At 41.3% G+C, this 15,813-nt stretch overlaps 2 protein-coding genes across 3 annotated transcripts; both read right to left on the bottom strand.

The window, feature by feature from the left end:
* Window positions 1–1,063: 1,063 nt before the first annotated feature.
* LOC117649051 (integrator complex subunit 6) lies at window positions 1,064–5,911 on the bottom strand. Its single transcript, XM_034391432.1, has 16 exons — window positions 5,658–5,911; window positions 5,213–5,290; window positions 4,892–5,131; window positions 4,634–4,814; window positions 4,416–4,547; window positions 4,255–4,313; window positions 4,026–4,157; window positions 3,793–3,945; window positions 3,493–3,720; window positions 3,244–3,389; window positions 3,005–3,150; window positions 2,720–2,920; window positions 2,504–2,640; window positions 2,058–2,421; window positions 1,558–1,980; window positions 1,064–1,479 (listed from the first exon to the last, which is right to left on the bottom strand). The coding sequence occupies exons 1-16, from the start codon at window positions 5,772–5,774 to the stop codon at window positions 1,244–1,246; spliced, it is 2,973 nt and encodes a 990-aa protein (XP_034247323.1). The 5' UTR covers window positions 5,775–5,911; the 3' UTR covers window positions 1,064–1,243.
* Window positions 5,912–6,843: 932 nt separating this feature from the next.
* On the bottom strand, window positions 6,844–13,761 carry LOC117649052 (ras-related protein Rab6). 2 transcript variants are annotated; one of them, XM_034391433.1, is made up of 7 exons: window positions 13,406–13,761; window positions 12,879–12,937; window positions 12,742–12,795; window positions 12,558–12,663; window positions 12,277–12,482; window positions 12,126–12,192; window positions 6,844–8,387 (listed from the first exon to the last, which is right to left on the bottom strand). In XM_034391433.1, the coding sequence occupies exons 1-7, from the start codon at window positions 13,473–13,475 to the stop codon at window positions 8,317–8,319; spliced, it is 633 nt and encodes a 210-aa protein (XP_034247324.1). In that variant the 5' UTR covers window positions 13,476–13,761; the 3' UTR covers window positions 6,844–8,316. The 2 variants fall into 2 exon arrangements, with proteins under 2 accessions (XP_034247324.1, XP_034247325.1); XM_034391434.1 differs by lacking the exon at window positions 6,844–8,387 and adding an exon at window positions 8,801–11,149 and having other exon boundaries at window positions 13,406–13,760.
* Between the last annotated feature and the right edge of the window lie 2,052 nt (window positions 13,762–15,813).

The raw sequence follows: 15,813 nt of genomic DNA, 5'->3' as shown, positions 1-15,813 counted from the left end.
CATGAGTAGTAAATTTACTATTGTAACATCAAATGAAACAGCTATTCTATTCACACATGGAAAGAGTAAATTTAAAATCAATACCAAAAAATTTCCATTTTATGGGCTAAAAAGCCTGCTTTCACAAGGAAAGATGGGAGAGCAGGAACCCATTTCCATGCCAAAAAAGGAAAATACTTGAATGAAATAAAAAGAATGAATGTAATAGAAATAAAAATTGTGGTACCTTGTGACCTTTGTCTTGCAGTAATGTTAGTCAAATCATGAATTGCACTAACTTATAGAAAACATAAGGAGTATATAATATTTTTTTTCATTAACCACGAACTTGACTAATGCAATATCTTAAAAAGGATTAAAAGCATTCACCGTTTGAAAAGGCCATTTTTGTATCAAATTCCCTGATTTAACTCCGTTATAACGTATCAGCATTTAGCGCGTATTTGAATCATCTCAAACATGCTTGTATGGTGTGACTCATAATCCGCATTTTTGCCAATCTAAAACTAAAATTGCTTACTAAGATTCCACAGTTTTATGCATTTCATGATGTTTGACGGAAAAAAGGGGAAGGGAGGGGCGTAGCAGTTGCCTTAAAGCCAAAATCTCTAAGTATAGCACGTAGCATGACCCTTCTGGTCAACCCCGTCGCTGCGTGATTTCTTGAAGAACCGCACACGCCTCGAACACCACCATCGCGCCTGTCATTGTTAACAAATGGTCCAAAACAGAAATTACACAATCATGTACTGGGTTCAGCTCAGTATTTAATAAAGTTTTTGTATGGACTATCTTAATTATTCAACAGAACTCGAAATCTTAAAATTGATCTATAAATACTTTAATGCGACGTCCAATCTTAATTGGCAAATTCGGGCTAGCATGCGGAACGCTTTTAAGCCAGCTCCGCATATAACGCATCCCGCTTATAGCGTCGGAAAAACGGTGCAACGGCTAGCAACGCTATATCGAGCTTATACTGTAATCATTAGATTATTTTTCATTTAACCACCACGAGACTTGACTAGATGCAATGATCTTAACATTGGATTAAGAAGACACATTGCACGCAGGCACATTCAGCCATTTATTAGCAAATTCATGATGCTCTGATATTTCCGTTATTTAGTACGTACAGTCACTATGATTTAATTATGCAATAATCTCAAACATGTTGTAATGGTGTGAATGCAGTAACATCAATTCATGTCAACTTCCAATCTTAAAACTAAAAAAGCTACTACTAATTGATTCCACCATGATTGTTATGATTATTATGATTGTTTGACGTGAGAGGAGGAACAGCTGGTGCAGTAGATGTTGAGTTGGCTTGCAAGTTCGTCAAAAATTGTTGTAGCACAGTAGCAAGAGCCCTTCTCTTAAAGCGGAGAGACTCGTCGATAATTTCTTGAAGAACTGGCACACGCACATCAACACCACCCTTCAGGTTTTCAAGTTGTTCCAACAAAGGTCCAAAATCTGCAAAAATAACAAAAATATTTAGATACTGATTTGGTCATGTATTTTCCAAACAGATGTAGAAACTTATGAACTTACTTTTCCCTGGACGTCGAACTTCTTTATATACTTTAGAGCGCACGTCCAGATTGTGTTTTCGAATTTCAGCCAATTCTCTTCGTGCCTGTTCCTTGTTGATAGTGATATTGTTGACATGAACTGCAGGTGGAGTGGCAGCATCAACTGGTGGTGGCGGTGGCACTGCAACTGCAGGAGGTGCTACAACTGCTACAGGGGGTGCAGGAGCTGTTGGCGCGGCGGGTGGTGCTGCCGGTGCAACTGGAGGAGGGGTGGGTGCTGTTGCTGCTGTTGCTGTGCTTTCTCCATTTGTTGAATATGTTATGTCCTGGGGTTGGTGGGGCGGGGTGTTAATCAACACAGAAGATACAGCAGCTTCCGGAACAAGTAACACCTCAGGTGATTTGGGTCTGTAATCATCTACTTCAGCATCCACAATATCGGCTGCAAGAGAAACAAAATTTATTAATCAGTGAAGGTGCTGCACACACAGCAGTGGAATGTGTTAAATGTATACCCACCAGAAGGTCCATTAGGTAAACTTGGTTGTTGTGCATCTGCACTTGGAACATCTCCTGAAAATGCAAGTGTTGGAACACTTGGTTCTAAGTTGGGTGTGGGTGAAGACGGTGGTGAGGGGTAGGGTGAACACGGAGGTGTTAATGACACTCCAGGGGACGGGGACTGAGGTCTACGTACTACCATGTCCCTTGGTATTGGGCCTGGTTTCCGTTTGTTAGGCGGCCCCCTGTTGGGATCCGCTAACATCTGTCCTGCACTACGTACTGAGGAACTTCTCTTGGAGGCTCGTTGACCTGAACCACCACCACCTCCTCCTCCGCCACCACCAACAAGGTCAATGTCGGCTTCATCAACCATCATACTCTGAAAATCAAAGATAAATAGATATAAACTAAATAAAATGTACACATACCAGAAAAAAATTCATCAGGAATTCTTAAAATACCTTGTCAATTTTGAATGGATTTCCAAACATGTGCTGGCGCACAGGAACTGATTCTATCTCACGTAGTTGAGGCTGCATTCGCTTGAGGTACTCTTGGTAGTTGCCCATTTGACAGACAGGCATACTGTGCTTAAGATCTAGATACAAACGAAAAAATAAAATTTATACAAGCAAATTTTGGGAGGGACACTGTGTCTTAAGTTAAAAGGGACAAACCTTCATCCATTATTTTTGTATGCGCAAGTGTTGGTTGAAGGAAATTGGCCCGCATTCTCACAACTTGATCAATTAAGGTACGCCGAGGGATGTCAAATGCATTGCGGTAACTTTGTCCACTGCGGATTCCTGAGCTCCGTTCTATACCTGCTTGAAATCCTCCAAATTCACTGAGCTGGTCTCTAAGATTGTTAAATTTATCTGCAAAAGAAAAGCCATGTAAAACTTAGAAGGAGAGGAGAGGAAGAACAAAAGTTATTCAAAATGGAAAAAAAAAAGGATTACCATGGAGCAAAGGGTGTGACACAAGGTCTTTTTTCAGAGGTGACCTGGACACTACACGGATACCTTCAGTCACATTACTGTTTGAACCTCCCAAAGAAAGCCTACTCATGGTTGAAGCAGCTTTGTTACTCACTTCACTGCAAAGTCTGATTAAAGAAGAAAGGAACAAGACAAGATATATTTAGATATTTCATGAAAATGCATTAGATAAGTTGTTGGAATGAGTTATTTGAACTTACTTATCATAGTCCATTTTGGCAGTGCTTTTCAGTCTCTTAAGGTGGTTAAGAACAGTATAACTAAGGAAGTTGTCCAAAGCTTCAGGTAGTAGTACACCAGGTAAATTTGGAAGAGCTCCCATTCGAACCAACGCTCTTCGAAGTGGCTTAAATCATGAGAAAACACAAGGTTAAAGAAGACACTTACAGAATTTTTAATTGACTGGTAAATAGAAAAATAGTTAAAAAAGGAAAGAAAAAACTACTTACCCCAACATAGTAGGGTGGCATTGTTCTAACATAATTTTGAAATTGAGCCCTCCATTCAGCAGAGGGCTTAGATCTATGAACTTTGAATAATTCATCCAGTAAAGGCAAAAGTACTGGGTAATTGTATGGCATCACAAACAAATTTACACAACTTAAATTAGTGCTGGCTTTCAAATAACCAAATGGATGCCCTACATCTGAATTCTTAAAGGAATTCGGAACATAAACCTGCATGAAAGAAAAACTTGGTTGAGCTGCATATCAAGAAACAGAAATGAGGAAATTCAGAGTTTTACACACCTGCCAACAAACTGTAGGCTGTTTCCGCGCTAAAATAAATTGAGTTAAGGGAGATGGCTCCAGTTCATACTTGTCAAATGGTAAATTTTCAATGACCATTGGTTCTTGGGGAACGCACATAAATTTTATGTTAGGATGAGCTGAACGAGGAGGCTGCAAAAGATCATGTACAGATTGATTATGAAAATTTTTAATAATACCACAATAGGCCTAGAGCACTTGCGGAACCTTACCAGCAGAGTTGATGATATATCCGGCCAAAATGATTCTGGGATAGGCCAAAACCCAAGGTTAAAACCCTTCTGAGTATTGCGTGGAACATAAATGAGCCTTCTGCAGTTGTGCCAAGACAGGTTAGATCGGACCTAAAAATAGGAAAAGAACAAATTGACCGTGAACTGAAATATTCCGCCATGGGGGAAAACACCAAGAAGTACCGGTATGTTCAATATCAGAACTCACTATGTCTGCAGGATCAGATGACTCAATATCTCCTTCCATTTCATCTCCTCTGTTAGCTCCTGTAAATAAGATTGTTGGAGTTAAAAACAAAAATAAAATTGTTTATATAATTCTTATTTATAACTGATTCACAGTAAAAATCAAAGCAGTTCTACACGCACCTTCACCTGTAATGATGGGTGGATCTGGACCAATCTTTTCAAAATTAACTACCACTCCACTTTGTACTTTGAGAACTAAACTGTCCACGCATTGCATTAACATGCGCTGTGAAGTGATGCTATAGGAGCGGCCTAGAAAGGGGAATGAAAGCATGAGATTCGGACACAAGGGAGCAATGATCTGGCTTTATTTGCAGCAGTATATATAAGACACTCACCACCAGTGACCTCGCACATGGCCTCAATTGGTGAATCATCGGTGGGAACTAGACCTGAATCCCTGTCAACAGCAGGTGTACCGGACAGTCTGAGCACTAGAGAAAATAATCGCTGGTCCCATCGGAATGGTTCTCGTGTTAGCTCTGATCCAGGGATTGGAGAATGCATGGGGAGATTAAACTGCAACAAGACAAGACCAGAATTGTATAATATTTTCAGTGTGAGAGCTCTACTAATGAATGACAAACAATACATACATCTCCTTGGACACCTTGGGCACAAGATAACTTTCCTCCATCAGTAATGACCACAATAACAGATGGCTCCAGAAAAAAGGGACAGCGCCCCTGGCCATAAGTGTCAATACCAGTCTGCATACGATTAATGTTCAGAACATCAAATGCATTCTTCAGAGCAGCACCCATAGTGGTCAGGCCTACACATTGGAGATTTTTCAATTCATTCATGAAAGTGCCAAGGTTCTCCTTCCAGCCAGCCTGTAGAAAATAAATTGACAAGTCAGAAAAGAGTAGTTAAAATAGTCCAGAGTTTATCCATCAGAATATTTAGGAACTTACTTTGATATGATTAGGGGGATCTTCAAAAGTTAACAGCATATATCGGTCTCCACGACTCTCTGGTATTCTCTGACGGACCTAAAAACAAAAACAATTCATCTTAAAAATAAACAACTCTCAATCAAAAGAAACCGTGCATGAAACTTGTGAGAACTAATAGATGGCAAGCTGTCATGCATAATATTGAATGTTGACATGTCTTAAATTAATTAGAAAATTCACTATGTAAACAAATTTGCAAAACTAGTTATTTTCTTTTAAATAAGTGAAACATAAGAAAACACGCTGACAAAAGAGTCAAATGGAAATCATTCTCGTGAAATGAAATTTTCATTCATTACGAAATCGTAAATAAAGAATTACTTCCCCCAAAAAAGTACAGGTTAAGCATCATAACATTTTGACGTGCAGAAGACCGCTCTGCTGCATTGAACAGTGTACCTACCTTCACGAAAGTCTCTACTGCTCCTTTGGCCACATCTAATAAAGTGGGGCGTCCACCTAAATAGGCTCTCTGATTCATAGAGGCCGAAGTGTCAATTAGAAAAACAATAATGGTCATTTTGAATCGAGGTGAAAATGTCTTATACTACATAATAATAACAAAATAAGCCATCGGCCACGACAAGGGTTCCTCCTCAAAACGGCGCATGAGTCGCCATTGATTCGGAGCCTTGTCGAGATACCACAACACGTCCTGGTGCATTCAGTAGGCGGCGGTGGATTCGACCCAGGACGTGCCAGGGCTGCCATCCTCTGACGATTTCATGACGACTCAAGGGTGACTTTATCATTGTAGAGTTTATAACGGCAGCCAGAACGGAAAACTAACTTAATAAACACGTCAAATCTAAAGATATTCTACCACCAACACTGCCAGAAAAACATCATTACCATGTCATCAGTACCGTTAATTTCCTCCAAAGTTGGATATCGTTCCCGCACTATAGTTCAAATCCACAAGGTGGAGGGTGGGTGTGGAGGGAAGCACCAAACCCACCAAACCAAGGCTCGTTTACAAGGAAATACAAAATAACCGGAACACAAGTCAAAATCTCTTTTATTTTTTTTACAGGAAAGGTCTACTTTAGCTTGTGGTTTATTTTGATCTTAAAAAAACAGTCACTTTAAACTATGATTCCCCCTCCAATTTTTTTAAAAAGAAAATGCTTGTTATAATTCACATGAAGAACAAGAAGCCAATAAAGAACAAATAAGACACTGTTGCAATATCAAAAGGGTTTGATAGACACACATGAATGGTGGGTGACATTGGAGAGTTGTCCACCACTGAGCAATGAAAACATGGCAGGTTGTCTACACAATGTATGAAATCTGAGCAAACTTCTTACAGTCCCAAAGAAACGGAACACCCCCTTGATGTCATTTGATCTACAACTGCTTTTAGCTTTAATTATGAGAAAAGCCACATCGTCATAGATGGTCACATTGACATCCTTTTCACTTCTTGACTGAATGTTTAATATTCTTTGGGATGGCAGAAAATAAGGTCCAATATACCAGCAGATTATCAGCCAGTCTCTGTGCTTTTTTTTTTTGGCATGGACAAAATACAAATTACAAGTCTAACATAGCTAACAGAGAACCAATTTAAAGGGAGAAAACCAAACTCATTCACAATAAAGCACTTTATTCATAACAAACTTTTTACAATGTAAAAGATGAGAGCACTAATTACACCTTCTCAAATAATTTTCTTTATTGCACAAGGTAAGTAAGTAAGAAAAAGCACAAAAGAGACAGAGTATAAATTCACTTTGAGTAAAAAAGTAATACATCAAGGACCAAAAAATCGAGGGAAATTAGGGAAAAACAACAAAAATGACTCAGATTGACAGTCTTATATTATTTGCTAATCTGAATGACGATATTGACAACATATGCCAGAAATACTCATGGTATTTCACATATCATCAGTTCCCAAACCCAGCGGAATTGACAGTAAAAATCTTTCTAGTCATAAGCCCTCATCACCTCCATTCTTAAATTCTAGAAGCAAGCTTAGCAGCTTGCTCTGCCACAAAACTTTGACACTTTAACATTAAGAGGCAAGATGAGATTTTAAAAACAAACATGTCGCAAAGCATTGGTAAAGATTTCCACAAGTAAAAAAGAAACAATAATTGAACCCTTATAATGAAACAACAAATATGTCAGTTTATAAGCAGAAACAGCCCATTTGAGCGTGGCATGATTTCTTTACAAAACTCAACTAAATTAACCATTATTCTTTAATTTTAAATGTTAAACATTAAAACTCTTTCAAACACCTTGTTAACTCCTCTTCATGTGAAATGTTCTAACTCCTAATATACAACCCAAAAGCCAACTAATGTATCCTGCAACCCATATTGCAGCATCAATTATATGACAAATTTTCATCACTTCATGGATTGATGATAAAATGTGCATAGTAAGGAATAAATAAATGATTGAGTCTTGAGTCTGAATTAATTCAGTAATGAAAATGGATCTGGCAAGAAGCCACAACTTAATAATTGTAATATGCATGGCTACATTGTGCTTACAGTCAGACTTAAAATGAAAACTCCAACAAGGCCGATTGTATAAAATTTGGTCCAGTACTTTTTTCTAGGATTTCAAGTCTGCAACAAACTTTGCTGAAACATTACTCTAGTCACTTACTGACACCTGGTAACATTTTAAAAACCCTTCCCACATGATGGTGCTCTGAAAGCAATCACGTCATGTACACAAGCAACCTAGAGGTGCAATTTTTTTGATATTTGAATTACACAAAGAAAAAGGCATTAGGTCCTGGCTTCAATATTTTCTTAGATGTCTAATTTCAAAATTCACATGAGCTTTCGCTGTAGAAAGAAACCAAAAACATGAACCATCCACAGAAATCTGTAACAAACTGCTAGAACAGTGGTAAACAAAAATATCAGAAGGGATTCCAACTGCTTCTATAAAGCTATACAGATGAATGGGATCAAACTGATGAGAAACAGCGCTGATCCAGGAAGCAGGGAATGTAGGTAAACCAATGATGCATGTGCAATTTCACCAGTCTTCAAGTAGATAGTGGAAAGTGCTAGGTTTTCAGTCATCTGACACCTTTAACACATACAACCACTTTCAGAATCCTGCTGTTCATTTTGCTGGGGTGCTTGCGTCTGGAGATCAACAGCTGCACAGAATTAAGTTAAGGGAAAAGAATGGGAAGAACAAGTTGTCACCAAAGAAAATCCAGAGCAAACACAAACCAAATTACAAAAGCCGAAAAGGAACATTGTAAGCTGCAGCAGCTTTAAATGCATGCATAAGATCCTTTTCAAAGCCCAAATCATGATACAATGGAAGCAATGGATGAAGTGACGACACAGATTTGTCTCCACCATGCAACAGAAATAATCATGCTCGTAATGAGGTAACACTTATTCATGCTTCAACAGCAATAATACACATGCAGAAGCAATAGGAACAAAAATTTCAATTGGGGCACAACAAGACACATGCATCAAAACATAAATTTTATAAACTTCTCAATATGAACAGTGTAGAAAGCATGTACGTTGAGATAAGATGAATAAAAACAGTAAATAAAAACGTTGAAAGAATGTATTGTATTTCAACCAGTAGTATTTAATTAACATAGATGCCACAATGACTGGTCAAGTCATAGGTAGTAGCGAGTAAAATTGTTAACAATAATTTAAGATCACTCTTAGTCAGAGTCTTCTTTTCATTTGGTCAGTACACAAATCCATCACGGTCCCCACGGGTCCCATCACTTGGTTCCCATAAACTTAATAAACAAGATCAAATCGTTACTCAATTAAATTTTTTTCTATAAAATTTGATTTTGTGATGCTAAGACACATACAAAAGAAAGCAATAGTTTTGAATGGATTACTTTACATGTTACAACCCATTTTTACAGCTGAACAGCACTCCTTGGGTTAAGTAGGGAGTGAAAAAAAATGTCTGGCTCAATAAAAGTACCAACAAAGATCACAGATTTTATATTACAAGTAAAAGAGGGTAATCATACATAGAGGACAGAATGTATAAGCGAGTAAATGCACTCAAGTTTGAGTTCAATGTTACAGGATGCATAAGTAACACATGCAGGTTCAATAAAAAAACCTGATTTAAGTTTAAAAAAAAATAAAAATAGTAATCACCAACAACCATGTGAACCTACCAGAAGTAACTAAAATGTTATCAAGAATTAATTAAGGGTAAGATGAGCACTGAGTTGAGTTGATTGAATCCAATCAACTATGCAACATTAGGTTTTGAGATTTACTCTTTGATTCATGTTGCTCATGCATTGAAAGTATATGGAAATTTGCTTTAAAAGTGTAATATATTGCAGTCTTCACAAAATGAAGTTAAATCAAAACAGATAACAAATTAAAACCAAAACTTCCCTCCTTGAAGGACAGGGCAACTACAGCAAGTAGATACATTTTGAGCTGAAAAAAAATGAACCAAATACTTGATAAAATTACGGCATAATGGAAACCATTTGTTCATAATACTACTGGGAAAATGTTTCCATATACACTAATGGATGGCACTAACCAGTGTTGGCATAAAAGCAGGCAAGACCTTAGTCCAAACCTTAGTGGCAGGCTGTCTCCTTGCCTACTACGAGAGTTGTTCTTGCCACTGCAGCTGCCTGGAGTGGCTAGTAGATAGTATGAGATACAACCCACTGCCCACTGGTTCGTTTAGACTGCTTTCGGCCTCATTTTCTGGCAACACTGACACTAACTGAACAAAGAGATGAAAGTAAAAAAAATATGCAGCCATTGAAAATTAGTTCAAATCTAAAACAGCAGTCAAAAGCAAAGCATAACATTAGAAACCATTAAATTAAAAACGCTCTATACCTGAATTAGAAGGGTGGGGTCTTAATCTTGTCAAAATATGAGGCTTATACTATGAATGTGCAGGGTAGAGGAATAAATATTTTCAGTTCCTCCACATGTAGCAAATAAATGCATACAAAAAGCAAACCCCCTTTACTTCCTAAAATCCAAGAGAGGCAAATCTCATGGGAAATATCATCTCTTGACTGTTTGAATTAAATTTCTCAAGTAAAAGTGACCAGCATAAGCACTGCTGATAGCAGCAGCAACAGTGCACAGGTTAAAAAAAAATAATTTCTGAAATGTTGTTGAGTGGAACACTTACCAGTACTCCAAAGCAGATCTCATTGATTACCCCACCCCTCCCTCTAAATGGACACCTCATTACATAAACAACATTGGTGGTTAAATCATACAATTGTCAAACAGAATTAAGGTTCAAGCTAGGAAGTACCCGCTGTAAGTCTTTGGCTCAACTGGGCTTAAGTAGAATTTTCTGGTCTAATTAAAACAAAATGGTTAATGCCACATGCACAGGTCAATCACATGCACACTGCTTGTTTTACCTTTTAAATGCCAGTCACTTCTATAGTATTTCCTTCCTGACAAGCTTAATACTATTATGTGATGATATGAATAAATGATCAATTTTTTGAAGGCAAAAGAAAACAGATTTCAGCAAAAAGGTACAAAGAAAACACTGTCTCAAAACTTCTAACGAGATATTCACACAAATACATGAATCTATATATACATACATCAATACACATAATATATATACTCATATATAACATCCAACATTATAAAACGGTATTCAATAAATAGTACTCTTTAAAAAACAATCTACAATGTACCTCTCTACCACTAGCTGCTCAATCAAAAGCACAACAACATCCCGAGCCAACGGGACAAATGGAAAGTAATAACCCAGAAATGAGAAGGGGAAGGGGGGCCAAGTTGACAGTAGCATTTAGGTATTTCACAGTTCATAAAGTTCTTCCTGTTCAGCATGCACAGCCGCCATCCTGGTTTCTGGGTTCATTAGGGGTGTCTTTCAGTATTACTTCTTGCACTAATGCAAAAACAAAATGAGTTAAGGAAAAAAAGAAAAAGAAACGCAACACAAAAGAAACTTGGAACAGAAACACAACGTAGATAGAAGTCCCAGAGAGGAAACGAAGGGCCAAAAGAAACATCAGTTGATGGATTTGTTTCGTAAAGACTAAAGAGTTCCAGATTAATCTAAAAGTTCAAACCCAATAAGTTACAGAAATAAAAACGAAGCTAAGAGAGTACACATGTAAACTTCCCATGAGATTTTATTTTAAGAGAAGCTACACAAAAATGCAATTTTCCCCCAAAGCATAACCAATTATTACTAAATAGAAATGGAATAGTAACTTTCATTGATTAAGGGAGCAAACAACTATGAAAGTATGACAAAAGATAGAGGGAAAGGAGGGGGGGGGGGATTTTTAATTGAATGGTTTCTTGGGTGCCGTAAAAACAAGAGAAACAGAAAGAGAGAGAGAGAGAGAGAGAGAGAAAGACTCAGACAGACAACAAAGACCACAACACATCTTTGCTTGCTAATCATTCCAAGGAGAATTCACTATGGTCCAATATAATAGTCACACTGGAGTGACAAGGAAGTTATCAAGGCCTACATTCAAAATCAAACTTTAAATAACCTCATGCATGTAACAGACTTACAGAGAATAAAATATTTTGAACAAATAAAAGCTCAAAGTGTAAAATAAACAATTGGAAAATAAAACGGGATATTTTAAAGACAAGCAGGAACATAATAATACTCACTTGTTACATGCATACTAGAAAACTTAAATGCCATAAAGCAGAAAAACTGATCAGAAAGCCAAGCTGAAAAAAAAGTTTAAAGCTTGATATTTCTGAAATTTCTGGCTAGGCACAAATAACGTTGACAGCCATAAGCAACTAAATAAAAAAACATTGATTTAGCAAGCAAAGTTGTAATCGAAAAGTTTGTCTAAATTTGCCAAACAACATTAGTAATTTAAAAAGGATACTGTCTTCTGGTGGTTTATTTTCAGTTGAGTCCATGCCAGGCAATGCTGCTGCTACACGCCGGAAAAGCTACACATAAAAAAAAAGAACCACAGATCATAAGAAGGAGATATAACAAGGCACAATGAATCAGATGACATTATAATGGTTTACCTGTTTAACATTATATCCTGCCTTCGCACTGGTCTCTATGAACATCACATTGAGCTCCTTAGCTTTCCTTTCTCCTTCCTCTGTTGATACCTGCCTTTTCTCAGACAGATCTGTCTTGTTTCCAACCAGCATTATAATCACATCACTACCTCTTTCAGTCCTTACATCATCTATCCACTTGGAGGTTTGATGAAATGAGTTGGCATCTAAAACAAATAGAATGCAATACAATACAGATGTACAATGTACCTAACACAGCCATCAAAATCGATTAAGCTTACTGGTAATATCATAGACAACAATAGCAACAGTCGAATCCCTGATGTAGGAAGGAATAAGGGATCGGAATCTCTCTTGTCCTGCAGTGTCCCATAATTGCAGTCTTACCTGTTTGACAATAAAAGTTGGTTAAAAAGTAAGGCACAATACATAAAAAGAAAAGTCAAATAAAAATAAAGCACTCACTGTTCTGTCTTCAAGATACATTGTTTTGGAAAGGAAATCGATTCCTATTGTTGCCTGCACAAAACAATAAGTTCAGATTAAATAAAATCACATTAAGTCAAGAAAAATGTGTCAATGTGACATTTTTAACAACATACCTGATAAGTATTATCAAAACTGTCATACATAAATCTGGTAATTAAAGATGTTTTCCCGACTGAAAAAAAAACCCAAAGAAATGTGTTAGATCGCAGTTAAAAACAAAGGAAACTGAAGGGAATTTGCCACATATACATGTCACTACATCTGTTTATGATTTAATGATGAAGCCTAAGTTGACATTTCCACACTCCAAAATTGTTTCAGGGCATCAGTTGCTCAGATATTTAGTAGGCCAAAACGTCAACGTGATTGGAATGTAATGTTTACATTCTCATTGAAACATTTTGAAACACCACTTTCTTCTGATGCATATACAAAGTTTATAGGCCTGAAGTATACATAACCTGACGGGTTAGTCAAAGTGCCGTGTTCCGTTCAATAGAAGAATTAAAAGTTTTCGTGAAACACCAATTTTGTCGGGTTCGTAATCAGGAAGTCGCTCATTACGCTGATAGCCCAAGGATTCCACATTTCTTTCATCACAAAGTACCGACAGACGTACGGGGTTATGTCACCGACTTACCGCTCTGCTCTCCCAGGAAAACTAGCTTAAATTTCCGCAGAGGATTCCCAAAATCTCCGGACGACGACATTTTCCTTACAAGTGTAACAAACAATTAAAAATAAACTAAGCTCCCGTTAGAAATAAGCGAGAACACAGCATGAATCAGTCGCAAATGACAGCCACTCCTTACGTTCCGCCACGTTAGTGGGAGTCATACAACAGGCTGGCCAACCCCGCGCGCCGAAATCGCGAAGTGCGTGGGGCTTTTGCGAGGCCGCACAGTGCGTCCCGATTAGCGACTCAAAGTAAAGCGTTTCGAGCGCACCGTGTCACCAGAGGGCTCGCCCTTGCATCGGGGTTCGGACGAGGCTCCGCGGCACCACGGACGCGACACCGACGTCGTGCTGCAGGCCGGCAGGCTGGTCACACTGGCAGCCGCAAGTGATCTACTTTCCGGCCGCTAGGTGGCATTGAACCCGGCACCGCTACTCGCTACTCGGCGAGACTCGCGGTTCACAGCGCGGGGCGCAGCGGGTATCGCGGGCCCCCGCCGTCTGATGCCCAAGGGTCGTCTCGTCGCTCTGTCTCTCTCGCACCTTACGCCATGCCCCATGAGTGCGAGAGAGACAGAGCGACGGAAACGGCTCCCGGAATCAGTCCGCTGGGGGTACCCGCAGACCTGCGCACGGGATGCGTGGAGTGATGCGCGGGAGGATGAAGCATGAGGCACTCCGCATGCAGTAGAGTGGGCGATGCGGCGAAGCAGGCGAAGCGAAGGGAAAGCGCGGCGTGGAGTCTCGGCCACGCTCCGCCACGCTCGCTCCGCCAGCCAGAGCGGCATTTGCGTGGGCGTGGGCCCGCAAACGGGGAGGGCCGAGTCAAGCCGACTTCGGCCCGTCCAGCGAGAACGGGAACGGGAACGCCACTTCGGGGAAAGACCACTCCGAAGCGCCGCGCTGGGCAGGCAGCCCATTCGGCACGACACTCTGCTCGGCGATACCCCGCGCGCTCCCCTGGGAGGGTGGCGTCCAGAGTCTCTCGCGCGGGGAGTACACACGGTCGACTGGACACTGCCATCGACAGTCCTCAATCGTGCCGGGGAAGTCGTACCCGCCCCGCCGACCAAACGGGTTGAGACGGCGGTATGCCACGCGCGCGAGACTGTTCGTGTGAAAAGCTTGTCGAATTCAGAGCGGTGGAGATGGTGTCTGTTGTTCTTCGCCACTGGCAGCGCCTAGACAGGGCGACGAAAACGACTCTGGGAATCAGTCTGTAGTGCAGCTGCCCCAGGTGCAGACCGGCCAGTCACAGCGCGCCAAAAACTTGCGGCACTTTATGGAGGACGAAAACTTGCCATGGCTGACTGCTGTTTGTTTACGACCGCCGTTCTTCATACTGGGCGAATGGACAAGCGACCAGCGAGTCCGGCCCGCCGTGAACCCGGCGGAACCAGGGAGGGGTGTTACCGAGCCGCCTAAACTTCAAAATGCATTACATCAGCCCCAACCCTTTAGAAAAATCCATCTTCGTGTCGCCGCGATGGCCACCAGGAACAGGGCTCTGTCTCTCTCGCATCCCTGGCGGGCGGCTCTCGAGTGCGAGGGAGACAGAGCGACGTCGGCACTGCTCCGAGTCAGCCTGCAGGGCGGGAAGGGAAGCTACCGCTCGGTCGTCATCACCGCGTACAGGGTCGCAAGGATATTGCACGCTCTTTGAGTAACCTTCATGCAGAGGGACTGCCTTGAGTGGCGGGGCGTGGCGGGGCGGGGCGTGGCGGGGCGGGGCGTGGCGGGGTAGTAGTAGTCGCTCGCCGGGAAGGCCCGCGTAACAGGGTTGAATCTCCACGGCAGCTGCTCCGCTGTTCCAGGGAGACCCCACTTGATCACAAGACGCCCCCCTCCCTCTCCCCCTCCCTCTCCCCTCCCCCTCCCTCCCCCTCCCCTCCCCCTCCCCTCCCCCTCCCCTCCCCCTCCCCCCCCCCTCCCCCCCCCTCCCCTCCCCTCCCTCCCCCCCCTCCCTCTCCCTCCCCCTCCTTTCCACCGCCCCTGTCTTTCTTCGCCGGGCTGCGCGGGCTGGGCGTGTATCTTCGGGGCGGGCATCGGGGCGATATGGATGTGATGGAGCGGAATAGGGTGCCAAATGATGTTATAGCTCGCGTAATAGACAAGTTGCCTGTCCCCTTAACTTCAGTAATAACCCTTTATTAGAGCTAAGAGCCAAGTGCTCGGAAAGGGAGGCCGAGGACGACGAGGACGGACCGCACCGCGTCGCCTTAAGAGGCGAGGGGCGGGGCGGGGCGGGCGTCAAAAGACTTCTCGCACATCAAAGGTATTCAAATAAGGCGGCGGCGATACCCCGCGCACTAGAGTCGCTGGCGCCACGGTGCCTCTCGCGGGGAGTAGCGCCGGCAGCCTCCTTGTCTCCTT

Source organism: Thrips palmi, unplaced genomic scaffold, assembly GCF_012932325.1.
Source record: "Thrips palmi isolate BJ-2018 unplaced genomic scaffold, TpBJ-2018v1 HiC_scaffold_4, whole genome shotgun sequence".
In the NCBI taxonomy this organism is placed as follows: domain Eukaryota; kingdom Metazoa; phylum Arthropoda; class Insecta; order Thysanoptera; family Thripidae; genus Thrips; species Thrips palmi.
Note: the sequence above shows the minus strand (reverse complement) of the source record. Positions and strands in the feature narration are given on the sequence as shown.

Bases quoted from the DNA above. Each gene is read 5' to 3' on its own strand.
- LOC117649052 (XM_034391433.1), bottom strand. From the start codon at position 13,475: ATGTCGTCGTCCGGAGATTTTGGGAATCCTCTGCGGAAATTTAAGCTA. The intron at 12,938-13,405 runs GTAAGTCGGTGA...TTTTTTTTTCAG, and splicing joins TTTCCTGGGAGAGCAGAGCG to TCGGGAAAACATCTTTAATT. The intron at 12,193-12,276 runs GTAAACCATTAT...TTTTATGTGTAG, and splicing joins CAGGATATAATGTTAAACAG to CTTTTCCGGCGTGTAGCAGC.
- LOC117649051 (XM_034391432.1), bottom strand. From the start codon at position 5,774: ATGACCATTATTGTTTTTCTAATTGACACTTCGGCCTCTATGAATCAG. The intron at 5,132-5,212 runs GTAAGTTCCTAA...TATTTTCTACAG, and splicing joins ATCCCCCTAATCATATCAAA to GCTGGCTGGAAGGAGAACCT. The intron at 1,981-2,057 runs GTGGGTATACAT...TTTCTCTTGCAG, and splicing joins TTTACCTAATGGACCTTCTG to CCGATATTGTGGATGCTGAA.